The 18,777-nt window shown below is 38.3% G+C and overlaps 1 protein-coding gene and 1 long non-coding RNA gene across 2 annotated transcripts; one reads left to right on the top strand and one right to left on the bottom strand.

Annotated features, from left to right (window-relative positions):
* Positions 1 to 174: 174 nt before the first annotated feature.
* LOC121508538 (polyunsaturated fatty acid lipoxygenase ALOX15B-like) lies at positions 175 to 18,410 on the bottom strand. The gene is made up of 15 exons (XM_041785465.1): positions 18,341 to 18,410; positions 18,019 to 18,176; positions 17,506 to 17,710; positions 11,707 to 11,788; positions 9,680 to 9,802; positions 9,463 to 9,566; positions 5,684 to 5,850; positions 5,403 to 5,546; positions 4,803 to 5,006; positions 4,614 to 4,700; positions 4,361 to 4,530; positions 2,668 to 2,789; positions 2,478 to 2,578; positions 1,820 to 1,990; positions 175 to 973 (listed from the first exon to the last, which is right to left on the bottom strand). The coding sequence occupies exons 2-15, from the start codon at positions 18,169 to 18,171 to the stop codon at positions 794 to 796; spliced, it is 2,013 nt and encodes a 670-aa protein (XP_041641399.1). The 5' UTR covers positions 18,172 to 18,176; positions 18,341 to 18,410; the 3' UTR covers positions 175 to 793.
* On the top strand, positions 14,352 to 15,120 carry LOC121508539. Its single transcript, XR_005991805.1, has 3 exons — positions 14,352 to 14,490; positions 14,578 to 14,632; positions 14,712 to 15,120. It is a non-coding gene; the product is annotated as an uncharacterized LOC121508539 (long non-coding RNA).
* Positions 18,411 to 18,777: the final 367 nt, after the last annotated feature.

Here is an 18,777-nt window from a genome sequence, read left to right as displayed (position 1 = left end):
AGTTCTCTGTTCAGCTGACAGGTGCTCGAGAAAATAACACAATATTGAAAAAGTCTATCTTGTTTAATGCTTTTAATTGATATCTTTTGTTCTTTATAGTTGTGAAGATAACTCTTAAAAAGAAAACACAAAAATATTTTTGTAGTTCTTATTATTTTATGCCCCAAAGAATAAACACACTTTACTGTAATTATGTGATATGATCACTTTCTCTTCCATTATACAGAGAACAAAAATGCTCCAGACCATTTAGACAAGGAAACATCTCTGATGCATTACAAATCAAAGTAGCAACATCAGTCATCCATGACAAGAATCTCCTCTGCTCCTAGAAATGAGATACTGTAACACTTCCAAATACCACTGGTTTCCATAGAAGACCAAACAGACAGTTCATATAAAAGTTTAATGTTGCATTTATGTATTGCCCTTTTTACCGCCAAATATAGATCATAAAAGGAGACATTGATACAAAAGTTATAAGTCATTACAATAGCATGTCATAAGGCACAGTCTACATCTTTAGCTTTAAGGCAAAGTCATATTTTTCCCTGAGTAATATTTTGATTGGATGCCCTGTGTGATCAGTGACAGATGAAAATTTAAGACATTGACTAAGTAGTGTGTGAATTAAAAGAAAACCCATAACCAAGCCCACCTATCTTTTAAAAGCTGTGTGTGAATCAAAAGTGAGCAAGCAATGATTAGATGCATTGTTTATTTCCCTTTTTCACTTTGGATAAAGTTAACTTGGATTGCAGAGAGAAACCAGCTGATGAGGTCAGCTTCCTCTTTAAACAGCTACACTGTTTTCCACCAGAGTTGGGTTCATGTACGTGTACGGGAGATCCAGACTCTCGTTTCTGTTTTTGATGATCACACTTTGCACCTCCAGATCTCCTTGGAAAGCCTTTATCAGCTTGCAGGGAATCTTCTCATAGAACTCTTCCTCTGGGTACTGGCCAAGAGAGACCTGATGACACCAAAAACATGACTGATGTTACAATGTAATGAGTTTTCATTCAAAGAATGGATTTTTTTTGCCCTGAGAACAGCCAAGGTAATTTTAGAGCTAAAAGTAAGCTTTACCAAAAAAACAAAGACTAACTAAAACTGTATAGTGCTCTCACAAAACTAACTAAAATGATATAAAAATAGAGACAAATATCCTTAGTTTTAGTCTTTGACACAGCCATACTGACTTGCACCTACAACCAAGTCTGGGGTGAGTAAAATTGCCTGACCTGACTGGTTAAGACTTCACACAGTAGCAGTTTTATGTCTGGAGTTGTATTCAAACATCATCGTTATGTAAATAAAATGGTAAGTGAAGAACAGCCTGTTTTATTATCTTTTTAAAAATCTACGACACTCAGCAGGGAGTCTTCTCATAGAACTGAGAAGACATCTATCTGTAAAAAACTAAAACTAACACAAAAACTAAACTAAAATGAAGCATTTTTGCCAAATAATAACTAAAGTAATCTAACACACAGCAGTCAAAACTAATAAAAACGAAACTGAAGTTGAACACACAAAGTGAAAACGGAAAAAAAAAAAAAATCCCAAACTATTATGACCTTGAGGACACATTGCAATCAAAGAAAGTATTATTTATTTTACTAGTATACACTGCATATTCAAATATGCTGCATATGAATTGACATTATTAAGTAGGCGTTTACTAGATTTTCCTGTTTTGTTTGACTTGTAGTATGTTGAGCTGGCCTCAGTATAATTTTGTTTCAAATACATATTGACCTACTTTACTCACACTTCTTTGATTCATGTAGCTTTCCATGAGGATTTGGGTACTTACAAAGTCAGTGGACTGTTTGCTGAGAAGATGAAGGACGGCCATCCCATGAACTGTCACGTTGACATCAGGGAGCGTCTCCAGTATGGTGGCCTCTGTAGTTTTTCCTTTGGTGGTTGGTGGAGGAAGTTGCATGGAGATGGGAGTGTTGGGCATCCAGGCACCAAAGTCAAACTGCAATGAACAAGAAGGTTAATCACTGACATCTTCTGAAACATGAACATGCTGATAATAATATTAAAGCCAGGCTGCAAAATCCAAATGGAGTGTTTTAGTCATGAGAGCAGCACTAGGCTCACAGATTGTATTTTCATTCCAATGATCCACACTGAAATATTTCATGCAGTCATGGTAAGATATTTCTTTTCTTGATTTATGTTTGGGTGATTTTTTATGCTTTCATTTTTGGTGCTGTTTCTATAAATGTATATCTAGCGAGGTTTTTTATTAAGCAAACATATGAAAGATAGAAATATCTGCACAATATGGTGAATTTGTCTGATCAAGCAAATGCACACTTCTCTGCCCATCACTGCAACACACACAGTGCTGTGGAGCATGCTCAGTAGGTCTCTCTTGTTGTTTAGTAAACGATGTTTAATATGGTACCATTATCATGTGTACAAAAACTGTAGATTTAAAACAATATCAAGACATTCACCTGTCCAGAATTCACAGCAGAGTGCTGCACAGAGCAGGTGAAGATCACCATGGTGACAAACTTGACCAATGCCCCCACTGTGGTAAAGCTCTGAGGAATTCCTGAGGATCAGAATGAATTAGCCATGTGATGTTCAGATGTTCTAAATGACTTGATTATATTGGTAAATTTAAATGAAGACAGAAAATACCTGTGTCTTCATTGGAGAGGAAACCCTGGACAAAAATGTCTGAAATCCACTTCTGCAGCTCAGTGTCTTTCTGGACGTCAGCATCACTCTTGTAATAGTAGTTCAGGATTCCCTTCACAAACCTTTAGAAACATGGAGAAGTTCTATCAGGACCTGTTTAGTTGACTTATACATTTGTCATATATGTGCACTTGCAGCTTAGCTCTGAATGAGACAGACTCTGAGCGTGTTAAAGCTCCATCAGTGATGTTGGAGTAGGACTTTTACCCTTCTTAAAAGACTGCTCTGTAGTATCAGTAAGAAAATGACATTTAGGGTCAAAATATCCATAAAGCAATGTACACATGCATCTCAAATGATGAGACTATCATGAAAAAGTGCCATGGACTGATTGCCTTCACGTCATGTTGCATAAATGCAATAATTCAAGCAAAAGGAGCTCCAACAACTAATTAGTGCACTGAGGAACATGATTTTCCAGAAAGTCAACATTCCTGTATTATAAATCCTATTATTGATTGGAGTTTTGATATTTTGAGATGGTGGATTTTTAATTTTCATGACCTGTAAGCCATAATCATGAAAATAAAAACAAAAAAAGTCCAGAAAATGTACACTTTGTATAAGATGAATGTAGAATATACAGTATGTAAGGTTTCCTTTTTTTAATTAAATTATGGGGAAACATGAACTTTTTTATGATTTTCAAAAATTTTCAGCTTCAGCTGTACATCATCACTCTAACTCATGATGAAAATACAGGCAAAGCAGGATAAAAGAGACGTATATCTTACTGAATTAATTAAAACATCATGGATGATCATATGATCATCTAACTGTATATCAGTTATTGCTGCAAAGCTGTATCATGATATTATTGTCACCTAGGGCCATGCGTCTTGTGTCCTGTCCTGTCTTGTCTCAAAGTCTTGTGACTTACCCTTCAATCCCCTTTCTTATGCAGCATTTTGATTTCTTTGTGCTTGCCATATGATATTTATTTTGGTAGAAGACTGTACGAAATACCTCTTTGTGTTGGTGTATTAGCCTGTGCTACTGTGGGCAGTATCCCATTGAGGTACGGAGCTCTCCTAAGAGGCAGCTCAACTTCCACTTCCACTTCATTCAAATAAGCTGACGGCCAAAATCAGCTGACATCCATAAGGCTGTGTAAACCTTGGGGTCATCTTAAGACTGAGCAAAAAGTCTAGTGACCAGACTAGGGGAATTTTTAACAGAAGTGAAAAGAATTTCAGTCACTGATCAAAAGCAAGGATCCTGAAATCCTTCATGAACTGTACAGATGAAAACGTATAGTTCTCACTAAATAAGACGGAAAGGCAGATGCATTTGCAGACCAAAATATCAAAAATATATTAATGTTAAAAATGTTTAAAGATTAGACATAAATGTTGAAAATGTGATTTAATTTTTTTTATCAAACTGATTCTTTAATTGGGTGGGGGTCCACAAAATGAATAATTTCTCCTTAGGGGAGGCTCACACAAGTGCATTCCTCTCCCACACTTTGAAACCCCCTGTGCTAGACCAAACCATGATTTCTACAACCCCCTTTACAACAGTTTTACCCTTACTGACTTCTGCTTTATATTGTATACCATTGCTATGGTATGTCACTATGATTTTGTTGAACTTGCTCTATAAAATTCAGAAAGACAACTGAATAGAGTACTTGTGGATGATATCCCAGAGCTTGAGTCCATCATCCCTGTAGTAGTAGTCTGGTAAAGACTCTAGCCCACGCTCAGCGATGTTGTCTGGTATGCAGAGGGAGCTGTAGGTCAATGAGGCCATTGATCTATTCAGGATGGTGAACTGGCCCTCTCCACCACAAGCTGCATACTAAAGACCAGCCAATATAAGGAATATTGTTAGAGACATATAAAAAGCAATGTTAAGGTAATAATCTGCTTATCTTTCCCTACATGTGTGAATGAACCATCCTTAGAGATGAGCAGGTTTCGAGCCATGAGGTTGATCTGCAGGGTGTAGCGAGTGTGAGGGATGAGGAGCTGAGGGAAAAGTGAAAGTCCGTCAGTAACACTGGTTCTTGCTAAAACATTAGAGGTCTGTTACTTTAACTCCAATCAGTGGTGTTAAATGCTGAGATGTACCTTGTACAGCGGGTGCACCATGGGCACGTTGCGCAGCAGAGACACAGCAAACACTTCAGCCAACAGATGAGTGCGCAGCAGGTGCACGTTGAGTTCATGGTAGTTGAAATCGGCACTTCGCACAAAAATCTTGGCCAACAGCCAATCATATTCAGAATCAGTAGGGAAGAAGATGGGGTTGTCTTCTCCTGGAGTCTGCTTCAGCTGTTGGAGAGGAAGGCAAAGATGTGGTTCATTTAGTTAATTTGATTCATTAAAAACGCTGGTTATATAATATCATTCATAATGCTGGGAATGTGGTGGATTTCATGAACAAGGGTTGGCCTGAAGTCTGAGTTTGAACAGTTTCAGAGGGAAACTTTCAAACAAAGAATGAGGAAGCCTGGGAGACTCTAATACTTTTTAAGGCCTGATGGACACCTAATTAGAAAACAAGGTATGTTTTGTATATATTTCTAAATAATTGTGCATATGAATTTTTGCTTTAATAGTGCTGTAAAATTAATTTATGCAAAATAATATTGCAGCTGTTATTATTTTTCGTACTATAAATGCACCATCTTAATTTCTAATCGTTGTTTTCCTATTACAGTCTCTTACCTGGATAGCTATTGGCATCAGCTTGTCATCAGGTCTTTTGTGGAACAGGACCAGAGGAGCCATCAAGTACTGCTTCTTCCCATTAATGGTGTTTGTTTCCACTCCATCCAGGAGCTTGTAGTCACACAGGTAGATGTTGCCATTCTGTTTGAATATTTTAAAAATGAAAACTGATTTTACCCTCATGCAGAGTTGATGAGTTACAGAAATGCAACTTATGAATGCATATTTGAGGCAATGTATCATTTTAAAACTATGTGCATCTAAAATCATTACATCACCTTCAGTTCCTCATCCAGCCTATGTGGACCCTGGAGGAAGATCATGTAGTCTTTGACAGGAAGGTTCTCAGGGAGGACTGAACAACGTTTGATCAACATGGGGTTGACACCATTCAGAAACTGGTAGGCGAAAAATTCATCCTCCTTCCAGTGTTTCTGGACATAGACTGAAAAAAGAAGGGAATTAAGGAAAATAGATGGTATGACTTAAAGCAAGAAATGGATTGTGAACTAAACAAACCACAAGTCTCCTCTATGTCGGTTTTTGGTTAAATCTAAACCCGTCCTCAGAACATCAAACATAATTTGCCCTGAGACATCACACTGGAAATGTGAATATGTGTCCACACCTGAATATCTTTTTTTCTCTGTTTTGTTTTCACTTTTTGTTTTTAATTTTAAGTTTGTTTTATTTTGTTTTTAATACTGTGTAGATTGTATTTGGTGAAAATGCTTCATTTTAGTTTCTTTTTATTTCCTCCTGAATGAGAACCAAAAGAGCCAGAAACAGTTAACATTATCCAATTTGAAATGAAATGAATATGGGCTCCTCTTCACTTTTCTTTTATTTATTTAGATATGATATTCAAATATAACTCAAGGGCCATAATTACCATTTTGTGGAGTCTCAATCAGTTTGGATAATTCTACCCCAGGCCAGGATGGCTGGGAAAGGATCTTGGTTGGCTCTTTTAGTATGAAAGGTTAGAGTAAATACTATAATTGACATATGTTGTAGAACATGGACACACATGCTATAAACTGTATCATGTATTTGAATGAGCTACACTATATTGCCAAAAGTATTCACTCACCCATCCAAATAATTGAAGTCAGGTGTTCCAATCACTTCCATGGCCACAGGTGTATAAAATCAAGCACCTAGGCATGCAGACTGTCTCTACAAACATTTGTGAAAGAATGGGTCGCTCTCAGGAGCTCAGTGAATTCCAGCGTGGTACTGTGATAGGGTGCCGCCTGTGCAATAAGTCCAGTCGTGAAATTTCCTCGCTCCTAAATATTCCACAGTCAGCTGTCAGTGGTATTATAACAAAGTGGAAACGACTGGGAACGACAGAAACTCAGCCACGAAGTGGTAGGCCACGTAAAATGATGGAGCAGGGTCAGTGGATGCTGAGGCACATAGTGCGCAGAGGTCACCAACTTTCTGCAGAGTCAATCGCTACAGACCTTCAAACTTCATGTGGCCTTCAGATTAGCTCAAGAACAGTGCGTAGAGAGCTTCATGGAACGGGTTTCCATGTCCAAGCAGCTGCATCCAAGCCATACATCACTAAGTGCAATGCAAAGTGTCGGATGCAGTGGTGGAAAGCACGCTACTTATGGTGTGGGGTTGTTTTTCAGGAGCTGGGCTTGGCCCCTTAGTTCCAGTGAAGGGAACTCTGAATGCTTCAGCATACCAAGAGATTTTGGACAATTCCATGCTCCCAACTTTGTGGGAATAGTTTAGGGATGGCCCCTTCCTGTTCCAACATGACTGTGCACCAGTGCACAAAGCAAGGTCCATGAAGACATGGATGAGAGAGTTTGGTGTAGATGAACTTGACTGGCCTGCGCAGAGTTCTGACCTCAACCTGATAGAACACCTTTGGGATGAACTAGAGCGGAGACTGAGAGCCAGGCCTTCTCATCCAACATCAGTGTGTGAGTTCACAAACGTGCTTCTGGAAGAATGGTCAAAATTCCAATAAACACACTCCTAAACCTTGTGGAAAGCCTTCCCAGAAGAGTTGAAGCTGTTATAGCTGCAAAGGGTGGTACGACGTCATATCAGCGTTTCTGCTAGACTTTTTTGTCCCCGGTCAAAATGACCGGCAGTCCTCAAAAATTCCGGCCATTTAGAACAACTATCAGACATTTGCTTTAACATTATTTTGCTGCATTAACAGCAGCAAAACGCACAAGTCTGATATTCTGTGATACATCGATACATACAAGTCTGCGCTAAATGGGACTGAGGACACATATTTCCAGCCCTGGCCCAAAACCGAGACAGTAGAAACTGAGCCAACAGTAAACCTGGGTAATTATTACCCTGTTATTACAGACTGGTAGACACATACACATGATTAGACCCTAGAAATGACTGCACAAAGACTTTCTCTTATTTTTCTTTGAGTAAGTGGTTTAACGTATCAAAATGAAAGCTGTGCGCTTTTCCTCACACACGCAGTCAGTTACACAATATACGCCCACGTTAAACTCATAAACAACAACAGTTAGTAATGTTAGCCTGTTAGCACATTGGCTGCTACCATAACTTAGCAGCTTACAATAGCCAAATACCATCCCCCATCGACAACAACGAAGCATCCAACCACATAACACACAAAAGTAATCTGTTTACTGGACACTGCGTTAGAACTCTGCGTTTCAAATGAAAAGTCCTCCCGTCAGTTGCTAATATCAGTCCTCATGATGATATAACTACAGTATAACCTCTGCTGAAGCAGTAAATCCAACCATCCTGGTTTATTTGGACTAGTCCCAAAAAGACAAAAGCTCCACAGTAGATAGTCCAGTCCAGTCCTCCTCTCATTGATGGCTTATCCAAGACTACTTCTGCCAATTAGCAAGGACATCACGAGCATTAGCAACCAGCTATGGGGAAGAGAGACAGAGCCTTCATTATAAGCTCCAAGCGGTCCATGCAGTTCTGCATGATGTTATTCTGTGTTGACTACAATCCAACTTTATCTGAGGATTGGTCAGAGGTAGATTTATTGAAGTCCACTACAACTCTGCTCAGCGTAGGCCTCTCTCTCTCTGCTGCATCAGTGTTCATGACGCTCAGCTATACAGTTCCCTTTGTTTCAGCCTCTTCATTACTCGCAGTGATGACACAAAATCCCTCCATACCGCTGATGATATTAAGCCTTTGGTTAACCAGGAAAACTTCACTTAGATTAAAATTCTGCTTTACGAGAAAGTTCTGGTCAAACTTTCCCTGCATAGTCTCCAGCAGTGCTGAGCCTGTCAGAAAGATAGACTTGGTTTGACGTCATCTTGCATACACAGTTAGCCATGTGCTTGGCGTCTGAGGAGACAAACAACCCCAGCACCGCAGGACAGTGGGTGTAGTAAGATTAGTCTTTTAGTTTATATTAAAGCATTCTCGCAACATACCTTTTAGGTTATACAAAATGTAATATGCTAGTGTTATTCAGTATTTCCTTATCTGGTCATTGGCAAGTTTTCTGCCACACATTTTACTGGTTATATTTTTATCTGCCAGACTTCCGCCCTTTTTACCGGCCAATGACCGGCAAATGCCGGCTAACGGATACTCAGCGTCATATTAAACCCTATGGATTAAGAATGGGATGTCGCTTAAGTTCATATGCCAGTCAAGGCAGGTGAGCGAATACTTTTGGTAGTGTAGTGTAGAAACAAGCTCACTGAAGATGAAAATCAACTTGGGTTATTGTTTGCATGAAACTTGGCTGTTTACATGAAACTGAAACAACAAAAGGACAAGAACAGATTAAGTTGGCAGGACAGTGTGAATAAATTCTTGATGCATGTGTATAAATGTGATCTGATCACTTTATGTTGCATGCATGTTAACAGTGTATTTGGAGTCCCCAGTCAGAATGATTTTAAATGAACTGAAGAAGTCTTGCACATTAAAGCATTGCTATTATGAGTCCAGATTAGATGAACTGTTCCAAAATCAGGTGATTTTTTTTTTTAACATAGGTGGGCAGCCCATTGTGAAGCTGCATGAATTAGTAGTTAGACGGATGATAGAGTAGTACCTGATGTGTCGTTGTGGTGGCAGCAGAACACCCCATAGATACTCTGCATATCAGTCCACTTCTCTGTGTTATCAGCCAGTCCATCCAGTTTCAGGTCAATCAAGCTAGAAAACAGAATCACAAAGCTGTCTTTAATAGCGCTGATTAACAGTTAGGGAAGGGAAGTAGGTATGTAGTCTTAAGATGGTAGATTTCTGACTGAAATAATGGACTTCACCCTTGAACTGCTGTGAAGTCAAACTCTATTTTCTTGGTGAAGGAGAAGTGGACCTCCAAAGGCAGAGACTGAGTGTTTTCTGCCTTAATGCAGTGGGGAATTCCATCCGCATACACCTCCCATCTAGGACAAAAAAGGAGCTTTGCAAGGTGGATTCGCCAGTGAGAAACACAGAAACAGGAGTATCCATCTGCTTTGCAAAGTTATGTTACCATGATATAAATGCACTTGTGTTGGATCATTGGCACTAGTGCTGGCATCCTGGCTAAAAGACACATTCATTTTGGAGCTAAAAAGTGTGTGTGACATTTCACTTACTCATTCATGACACTTTCAGACCCCTTTTCATCACTGTTTCCACCCATTTTTTGCCACTTTTAACCCATTTTGCAGCTATTAGCAAATTCTGTCCCTGTAACCCAATGTTGCCACTTATAAGCCATTTTTGGCATTTTTTAACCACTTCTCATCATTTTTCCCGGACCATTGTTGTCCCCTTTTGCCTCTCTTAGCCCATTTCTGCTGCTGTGTCTCTTTTAATTCATTTTTGCCACTTTTTAACCACTTTTCAACATTTTTTCCTACCCATTTTTGCCCCTGTTTGCCTTGCTTAGCCCATTTTTGCTGCAGTCTCATTTTGTCTCTTTGAACTCATTTTTGGCACTTTTTAACCACTTGTCATAATTTTTTCCTGACCATTGTTGTCTCCTTTTGCTCTTAGCCCATTTTTGTTGCATTCTCATTTTTTCCCTTGAACTCATGTTTGCCACTTTTAACTGCTTCTCACTCTTTTTTTCCTTTCTTAGCCTATTTCAGCTGCAGCTAGCCCATTTTTGCAACTTTAATCCATTTTGCCACTCTTACTTCTTTTCCACTTTTTCACCCAATCTATGCCACTTTTAACCCCTTGAAGCCCATTATCTATTATATCATATTTGATAGACACTTTATGAGACCTTTATCTAATCAAAATGATCAATAAATTACTTAAAACCATTTGAATACAACCAGATAAACTAGAAAAATGCCCTCAAGTGGATTAACAGTTGCCAAAAACACCTGATGTATCAAATGTGATACAAAAAGTGACAATTTTATGGCAATGTTTTTTTTTGAATTTTGGTAGAAGGTTAGGTCAAGTAAATTCAGTTACAAAAATGAGAATTTTCTGGCTATTATTTGAGATATCAGGCTTAAGGGGTTAACCCATTTTCCCAAATTTCAGCCTTTTTGCCTTTTTTTTGCAATGAATGAATCAATTTTCCCTTAAAGGTGTTTCACTTTGATGTGCCCCCCTTATGAGCGTCCCTGTTAGCAACAACAAAAAGAGGCTGAAAGTCCAAGTTCTGTACTGTTGCTAGTGGATGCACAAACTGCAAACACAAATGGTACCAAAAGAGGCATGCAGCTGCACAGATACTGAACTTTGAGGATTTTTCCAAATGCAATAGAAGTGGTCAAGCAGAAGGACAGTTTAAAACTTTTTTCCCTTGAAAAAGTCTTAATAGAGACTGTAATCTTCTTGGTTTTAAGGTAGTTTTTCAAACCTATAGCCAGTCCCTGCAAACATTCACATCAATGATGTAAGCTCACTTGTGAAATTTGCTTTTTTTTGGTCCTCTGCCAGTTTTTCCAAAGTTTTTCTTCCAATGGGAAAACATCTGACCAATCAAAACACACTCACTGCTAACTGAACTAAATTTGACCATCTGCTCTGATGTATCTGTGTACCAGTGAATAGAGCAAGACAACAGCGTAGGCTTTTGCCATGCAACTGTTTTTTTTGTGTTTTTTTTTAATAGAATGAACATAATTTATTTAGAAATCACATCGCTCCTGCCATTTAAAGATAGGCCTGTTAAGATTTGCTTTCATACAATTTGCTATTTTGTGCCATTTATTTGTATCACCGTTGGCGTGCAAATGCCTTTTTGCTTAACAAAATAAATGTATTAATTGAAAAGTTTAACAGCTTGGCATGCAGGTTTGTTTTAAAGGTATTTAATGAAAAAGCTTTCAGTGCTCACTGATAGTCCTCCTCTCGCTGCTTCAGCTCCTTTTCTCGAGCATACTTGCCAAGAGCATGGGTGTCTTCAAAGACCAGTAGAGCTTCAAGAAACAATCAGATTAACTTTCTCAAATATACAGTGCTGAACAAATGTATTAGACCACCTGTCATATTTGTCTCAGAGACCATCCAGCATCATGAAGTGCTTTAATGCGGATTCTTTCATTTTCAGTGAGCTCTCCATGTTTTACCATTTTGAACAGGAATGAGGAATTTCCAACTGAATTCACCTTTTGATACCCAAATTTTGGCTCATTGGGCTTCTCTGAGAAGTCAGAAATTAATCAAACATAACATTCAACCACTAAAAAGAATTTTTCTGTTCAGAAATGCAAGTAAATAACTATAATTTGAAATATTATCAAGAAATAATAATGTGCTTTATTTTTTTCTGTGTTTTTTGTAAATCAGTAAATTTGAAAATTCATGGATAACAGTAATAATTATATTTTAGCATTAAAAATATCATTTCAGTTAAAGAGCTTCTACATATTGGTGTATTAACCATTGCAGAAACATAAAAAATGATTTTGGTAATTACCAGTGCTGTTGATTTAGGGCAGCTGTGGCATAAACCTTACTTTGGGTGGTGGTCTAATAAATTTGTTAAGCACGGTACATACAGTAAACAGACATGATTCATGCTTTACAATCTGTTTTTAAAGGGGACATATTAAAAAAAAACAAAACATGTTTTTGCATTTTCATACATATACTTGGGTATCCAAAAATGCCAGCAGTCTAAAAACACAACCTCTGGTGTTCCCCTAAAGTTTTGAGCTTCCTTATACGGCCACATCATAATAACATCCTACTCGCCTTATCTCCACTCTCAGCCATTGCTCATGTTTTGCTCCTTTGCATTTAGAGGCACAAATCAAAACTACTGTTCTAGGTCAGTGTAGGGGTGCACCGATCAATCGGCGCTGATTTCCTTAATTTTGGGGGATCGGCGATCGGCCGATACTTACATATGAAACCGATCTTATCCACTGATCTTATCTACCTCTACCTACTTAAATGTGAAAAATGAAAGGCTAAAGGAACTGATATACAGGGGCACCGAAAAGGGGAGAAAAAGGAGAAGGATTCTAGGGGCCCATGATTGACAGAGGCCCAGAGAGGCCCCTAATACAGTTATAATACTGACAAAATAATATGACACACTAATTTTATTTGTTTTGGAAAAATTTCTCAATGATACAGCCTCATATATGTATTTTTTCACCACGAATCTAATGCCATCACCTGTGAGTCTACAGTGTTGGAGATATATTAGACCTGCATGTGGGGCTACAAGAGGGAAGACAGTGAGCAGTGGAGTACTGGTAGTAAAATCAAATTTTCCTTTGTTATTTTTAGTCAAATCACTTAAAACACCTTTAAGTAAACAAAATGGTGAGGCCACCTGAAATGGTGATTATGATGCTATTACTAATGGTATTAAATTATAGGAAATACTATATAATGTGTATAATGAGTCTACTTTAGTTAGTTTAACATCTGCTGCTTATTTGTTATCATGATTATTATTTATTTTATGTATTTTAATTGTTTTCTTATTGCATCTTGTTCTATAGATGATAACATTCAAATTACAATAAAACATAAAAGGCATATGGCCATTTTGTTTTTGATGGTGTTTTTAGCTGAGATTTTATTTGTTTCTCCACAGAATATAATTGCAGTTCATTTTAGTGGAAGAGGTTATTTTGTATTTGAGTGTTGTATTTTCAGGTAATTAATCTTAAGATAATTTCATGTTCAAGTATTTAAAGAAAGAGATGGGTTTTTGATTATACAGTATCAGTCTTGCAGCAAATAATTTTATCTAAATGAATTTCATTGTATTTTCAGTGCTTCCCCTACCAAGTAACTGTCATGTTGTTCTTTTCACAAATATGGGATAATCAAAAATATCATTAAAATGCATAGTTTTATGTAAAACAGAATCAAAATGGCCTACTTAGATTTCTTTTCATGGGGTCAAAAATCCCTGGCAGCACCCCTGCTGATATAGTTTAGTAGTTTGGACTAGGAATGGGCGGTAATACAATAATACTGTATACCAGGGTATTAAAAAACAGCCACGGTATTGCCTCAATTACGGCCATTAAGACGGGACCATGTGATGAGTACAGTTTTGTAAACAAATGTCTTGAAAACATGTGTCCCTCTCCACCAGCAGCACCACTGCCAGTCTGTGAAGATGCTTTGACATGATAAAAGAAATCCTGCTTGTGATTTCATTTCAATTTGGCAAATGACGAAGGCACTCAGAGCTATACCGGAGTATGTAAACTCGTGTCTGCACGCAATGGCCCGGCTCCCATAGCACTGGCCCAGCGGTGTGCTCCTCGCTAAAATCATTGTTAAAGTGCACTGCTGGTTGTACTGTGATCCACGGTATCGTGAGTTTAAAAAACACGCTAATTCTTCTTTCTGTGTGTAGATGAGTGATGACAAATGTTCACGTTTAGGCTATTAATAACCACAGGTGCTAGGTGCTGCAGCAGCAAAGTCGAGCATAACTATCCCATCAACAGATTTTAAAAACACCTGAACTTTTCTTAATGTAGCAGAGAGAATCTGAGTGCAGATGCTGTGAGCTGTGCAGCCTCTCAAAAGTAGGTCAACTCCTCCCCCTCCAGATTGGCAGAGCCTACTTAAGCCACCTGTGGCAGGTTAGCTGCCTCTTTCTCCTTTGTCTTTGCCTGGTGGCTGCCACATGGTCAGACCTGAGGTAGGTAATGTGGCCTTGGTAATTTTAGTCTGTAGTTTACTTTGAGTTTAAACCTTTTAATCATTAGTCAAATTGTGTTTGTTTTAGTTTCCTTCCTGGTTGTGCACTTTTACCTGGTCATCTTGGTGTCCACTGAATCAAGGTTTGTTAACTTCTAGAACATTGTTGAACATATTTGAATTGTTTCAATGGAAGTTAACATTTTTATCTGTCTTTTGTAGTGGTGTTAAGCAGGATCAGCGGACAGCTGGGTAAATGTAGCTACCTGGGCAGGTATGAGAAGCTGCATATTGTCAACAGGAAGTGTCTGAAATTACATCTTTTGACAGTGTAATGATTTTGGTTTTTTATTTCAGACACGATCAGCTGCTGTTTTGTCTTGTTTTGTCCACTGTTTAGCCCACTGTTTAGCCTTTAGTTTTGCTGTAGTTTGCTTGTTCTGTTTTGGCAGCATTTTATCAAATTGTCATTAAAATAGGCCTTTTTAGCTGGACCAACTGGTTTTATATAGGTTTTAACTATTTCTTTTGTGTAACTTTTTCTTTCTTGTCCCTTACAGTGCAGTGGTTGCTGGCTAGCGGTGGAGGCTAGGCACTCTGGGTGGTTCCCTGCACCCTTTTGTTGTAGTGATAGGCGGTAATACAATAATACTGGGACACAGTAGTCTGCACCTGTTTGCCGTGTTTTGCAGTGAGTTCACGTGTGGTGGGTAAGTGCACTCCTGGGACACTTCCTTTGGTAGACTGCCTCCCTCTTGCTAGCTCCCACTCACTCCCCCTTCCCTTTTTGTTGGTTTGAGCCACTTTACCTGGAGATGTTTTATTAATTAAAGACCAATTGTTGAAAAGAATAAATTGTAATAAAATTTTGATAAATCCTTTCCATAAATTTGACTTAAAATTCATTTCCAATTACTAACTCTTTTCTTCCCACAGCCACTTCCAGTCCCATTAATATATTCTTGCAATTAAACTTATAAATAAATTTTTGAGTTGCTTTTTGAACCACGTCTCTGTCTTCCTTGTAGAGTGAACCTGTGTTTGCCTCTTATCTTTAAAACTGGGTAAAACTCCTAGGGTGAAAGTCCCTAGGTGGCGTTGTCTGGCTTGTATTGGTGCAAATTTATCATAGCCCTTATCCCTACTTTGTCACATTAACCTCCATTTTTTGGGAAATGTAGATGAAGTTGTCAATGTTTGTAAAATATTTAAAGCTCTAAAGTAGTCTGCAACTTTTTCTAAGCTTCATATAAAGTGAACTCGCTGCGACAGAGCTCACCAGGCTGCACAACGCAGATATAAAAAAATTGAGGTAAATCTTTATCTGTTTTGAAGCACACGGGACATTGCTTCACACTCACAGTTAAAGTATAATAACAATTGAGGATTTTTATTTTAATTAATCTTTGTACAATAGGGTAAAGATGTCATATTTAAGTTATTATGCAGAGACACGGAGCGAAAGAGAGTGAGAGATAAAAGGAGAGGAAGGATTATTTCATCCTGAAGTATCTCTGATTGCCTGTAAGGTGTGAAAACAAAGGCTTCAACTTAAAGTCACTTCCAGCTAGGAATGAGCTGTAATATCATATACTGGGGTTTTAATAAATATCCACGTAATCGCTTTAATCAGACAGTACTGCATAAAAAAATGCCTTGAAGGTCTGTGTCCATTCCAACACTAGCACCGCTGTGTCTGTGTGTGGAGGTGCTTCAGAGGTGATGACAGTATTTCTGTTAATGATGTTGGGCCAATTTGGTAAACAACGACATGCACATACATACCGCTGCATGGAAACTCGTGTGCCATGGCATGGCATCAGCTCTGGAGGTCTGTTAACACGCTGCATTCTGCTGCAGCAGCAATGCCACGGTTTTAAAAATGTTCAAACTTATTTTTACTGCTTTGGATGTTAAATAGGTTAAGTTAATCGTTGATAATTGATTATGTTAGGCACTGAAGTCCCTAAAGTTTTATAAACTTATACAGAGAACTCGTGGCAGGAGCTCGGCATTGTTGCGCTACGAGGAAATAATATTAAAGGCCAGTCTTTATCTGTTTAAAAACACGCTGGACATTACTTAACATTCCCAAATCTTTTATGATGATAGGTTATTATGTCTCATAATTATCTGGAAGGAGTAGAGAGAAAAGAGGAAAAAGCAAACGTCTGTGTGGAGAGGGAAAGAGAGAAACGTCGTTTGCACCAGTGTCCTTAAGTAAATGTTTACTTCTATGATAAACATGTTCACCTGTTGATCTCTTCATGAGCTGCTGCAAACGCCTCCCTATAATCTTTTTTTCAAACTGAAGCATTTTGATAAAGGAATAAATGAAGCACTGTGGAGGTGGTACTACTGTGGTGCCGGTAATACCGTATACCCCGGTGTTAAAGAGTGGATACCGCCCAAGCCTAGTTTGAACAGCAATGCTCTAAACTTTTCATTTATATTTGAGAGAACTACCTCAGGTGCAGTTAAAACAACAAGTTTGTATTGTTTCATGGGTATTGTTCAATGGTTTTCAATAAAATAAGACTGTAACATTGAAGGTGTATGCTGTCAGTTATAAAAAAAATTCGGTATCGGCCGAAACCGAAATCAACAGGTCAGGCTTTTTAAAGATCAGTGATTGGTGATCGGCCAGAAAATTTCAATCGGTGCACCCCTAGGTCAGTGTCTTTAGGACCAAATAATTTTTGTTTCTGATATGAAAAATCCAAAATCAAAAACACTAAATAAAACCACTGTAAAAATGTGCCTTTGACCCTGTCAGGCAGTTTAATATTAAACTAGAAATCCACAAACAAACAAAAAGAAAAAAAACAACATTTCTTTTTTAAATTAGAAATCCAGTGGTCGTTAAATGCACTGCCCCTTCTGGGGAAGACTGTTTAGAGCTGGTTAAAGCAGAGTCAAAACCCTTCTCTAGTGCTTGAGGTGTGTTATTTTCTGACTAAAGCACAGCACAGATATTTCTTTTAGATCAAAGTGTGTGTAAGTGAAGAGTACAAACCTTTTCCCTCTCTGAATATGTGAACATCGGTGTCAGTGATCCAGCGGTAGATGGGAAAGTGGAAAGTGTGCCCCTCAGGGGTTTTCACTCTCACCTTGGCAGGGAACCAGGAGTCTACGGGGAAAATTAGGGGAGGCTCTTTGTTCAGCTCGATCATGAGCAGCTTCCCGACGGACTCAGAGCAGGACACAGAAAAAGTGGATTCCTTGAATAATAAGAGAAATGGTTTGATAGAAACTGTAACATCCTTGTTCCTGAAACAAATCCTGAAAATATGACGAGACAACACAAAAATTTGTATAAAAAGTCATTTTTTATACAACTCATTCATAAGATCTATTGCTGTTTAGACCACATTTGTGAGCAGTACCTGAAGAAATGCAGAACTTAAACTATGTTTAATCATTGGTAAGGATTTCCTAACAGTTTCACTACTAATTTATGTCTTTAATTACCATAATGCAAAGTTGCAGAAGCATGTTGAAGTAAACACAGAGAATATTTTACACTTACAGCTCCAGTGGTGAAGGATAAAGGCCCTGTGATGTCTATGAGCCAAGTGTGGTGGCTCTCCCCGTCTGTCCCCACCAGCTTAATGTAGACGTTGTTGAACGTGTTGGAATAGAGCAATGTGCCAGTGTATGTGGTCACTTCATAATTTGCCATTTTCACTGTGAAGAGCAGAAAAATCTCTGTGAATGAGAAGAACAATTATTTTTCGCACTCATTATGTAAACTGTAACACAAAATCTTCCAAGTAGCTTTGGTTTGTCATTCCTCTGCATCTTTTACAGTCCACTTGTTGCAAACTGAAATCATAAAGCATGTTTCTTACCCTTAAATGATGCCAAGAAGTTCCTTCGGTGAACAGACTGTCACACCAAATTAATCACTGCTGAATCTTCTCCTTATACATGCAGATTGGTAGGTGTGTCAAGTCTTATGCAACAGTCAACTCAGGTGATGAAGTGTTAGATCAGATTAAACCACAAATACAAGAAACAATACTGGGAAATAATAATGCAGCACCTGTCCCAATGTAGCACTTCAAATTATCTACCAATCAAATAATGAATTATATTTAAAGAGTGTCCAGCCAAATAGAGTTGATGTTAATTTCTAAAATCTTTGTATCTAAATACTACGGATAATTAAAGCTGCAAGCAGCGATGATGGGCCCTCGCAACCCGTTGCACGTTGGGGTGTGTCACAACTGCAGATGTGTTGCAACTGTTGGGTGCCAGCAACAAGGCGTGCTGCTCCCATGGGGTA

The sequence above is a fragment of the Cheilinus undulatus genome, linkage group 4 (genome assembly GCF_018320785.1).
Source record: "Cheilinus undulatus linkage group 4, ASM1832078v1, whole genome shotgun sequence".
In the NCBI taxonomy this organism is placed as follows: domain Eukaryota; kingdom Metazoa; phylum Chordata; class Actinopteri; order Labriformes; family Labridae; genus Cheilinus; species Cheilinus undulatus.
Note: the sequence above shows the minus strand (reverse complement) of the source record. Positions and strands in the feature narration are given on the sequence as shown.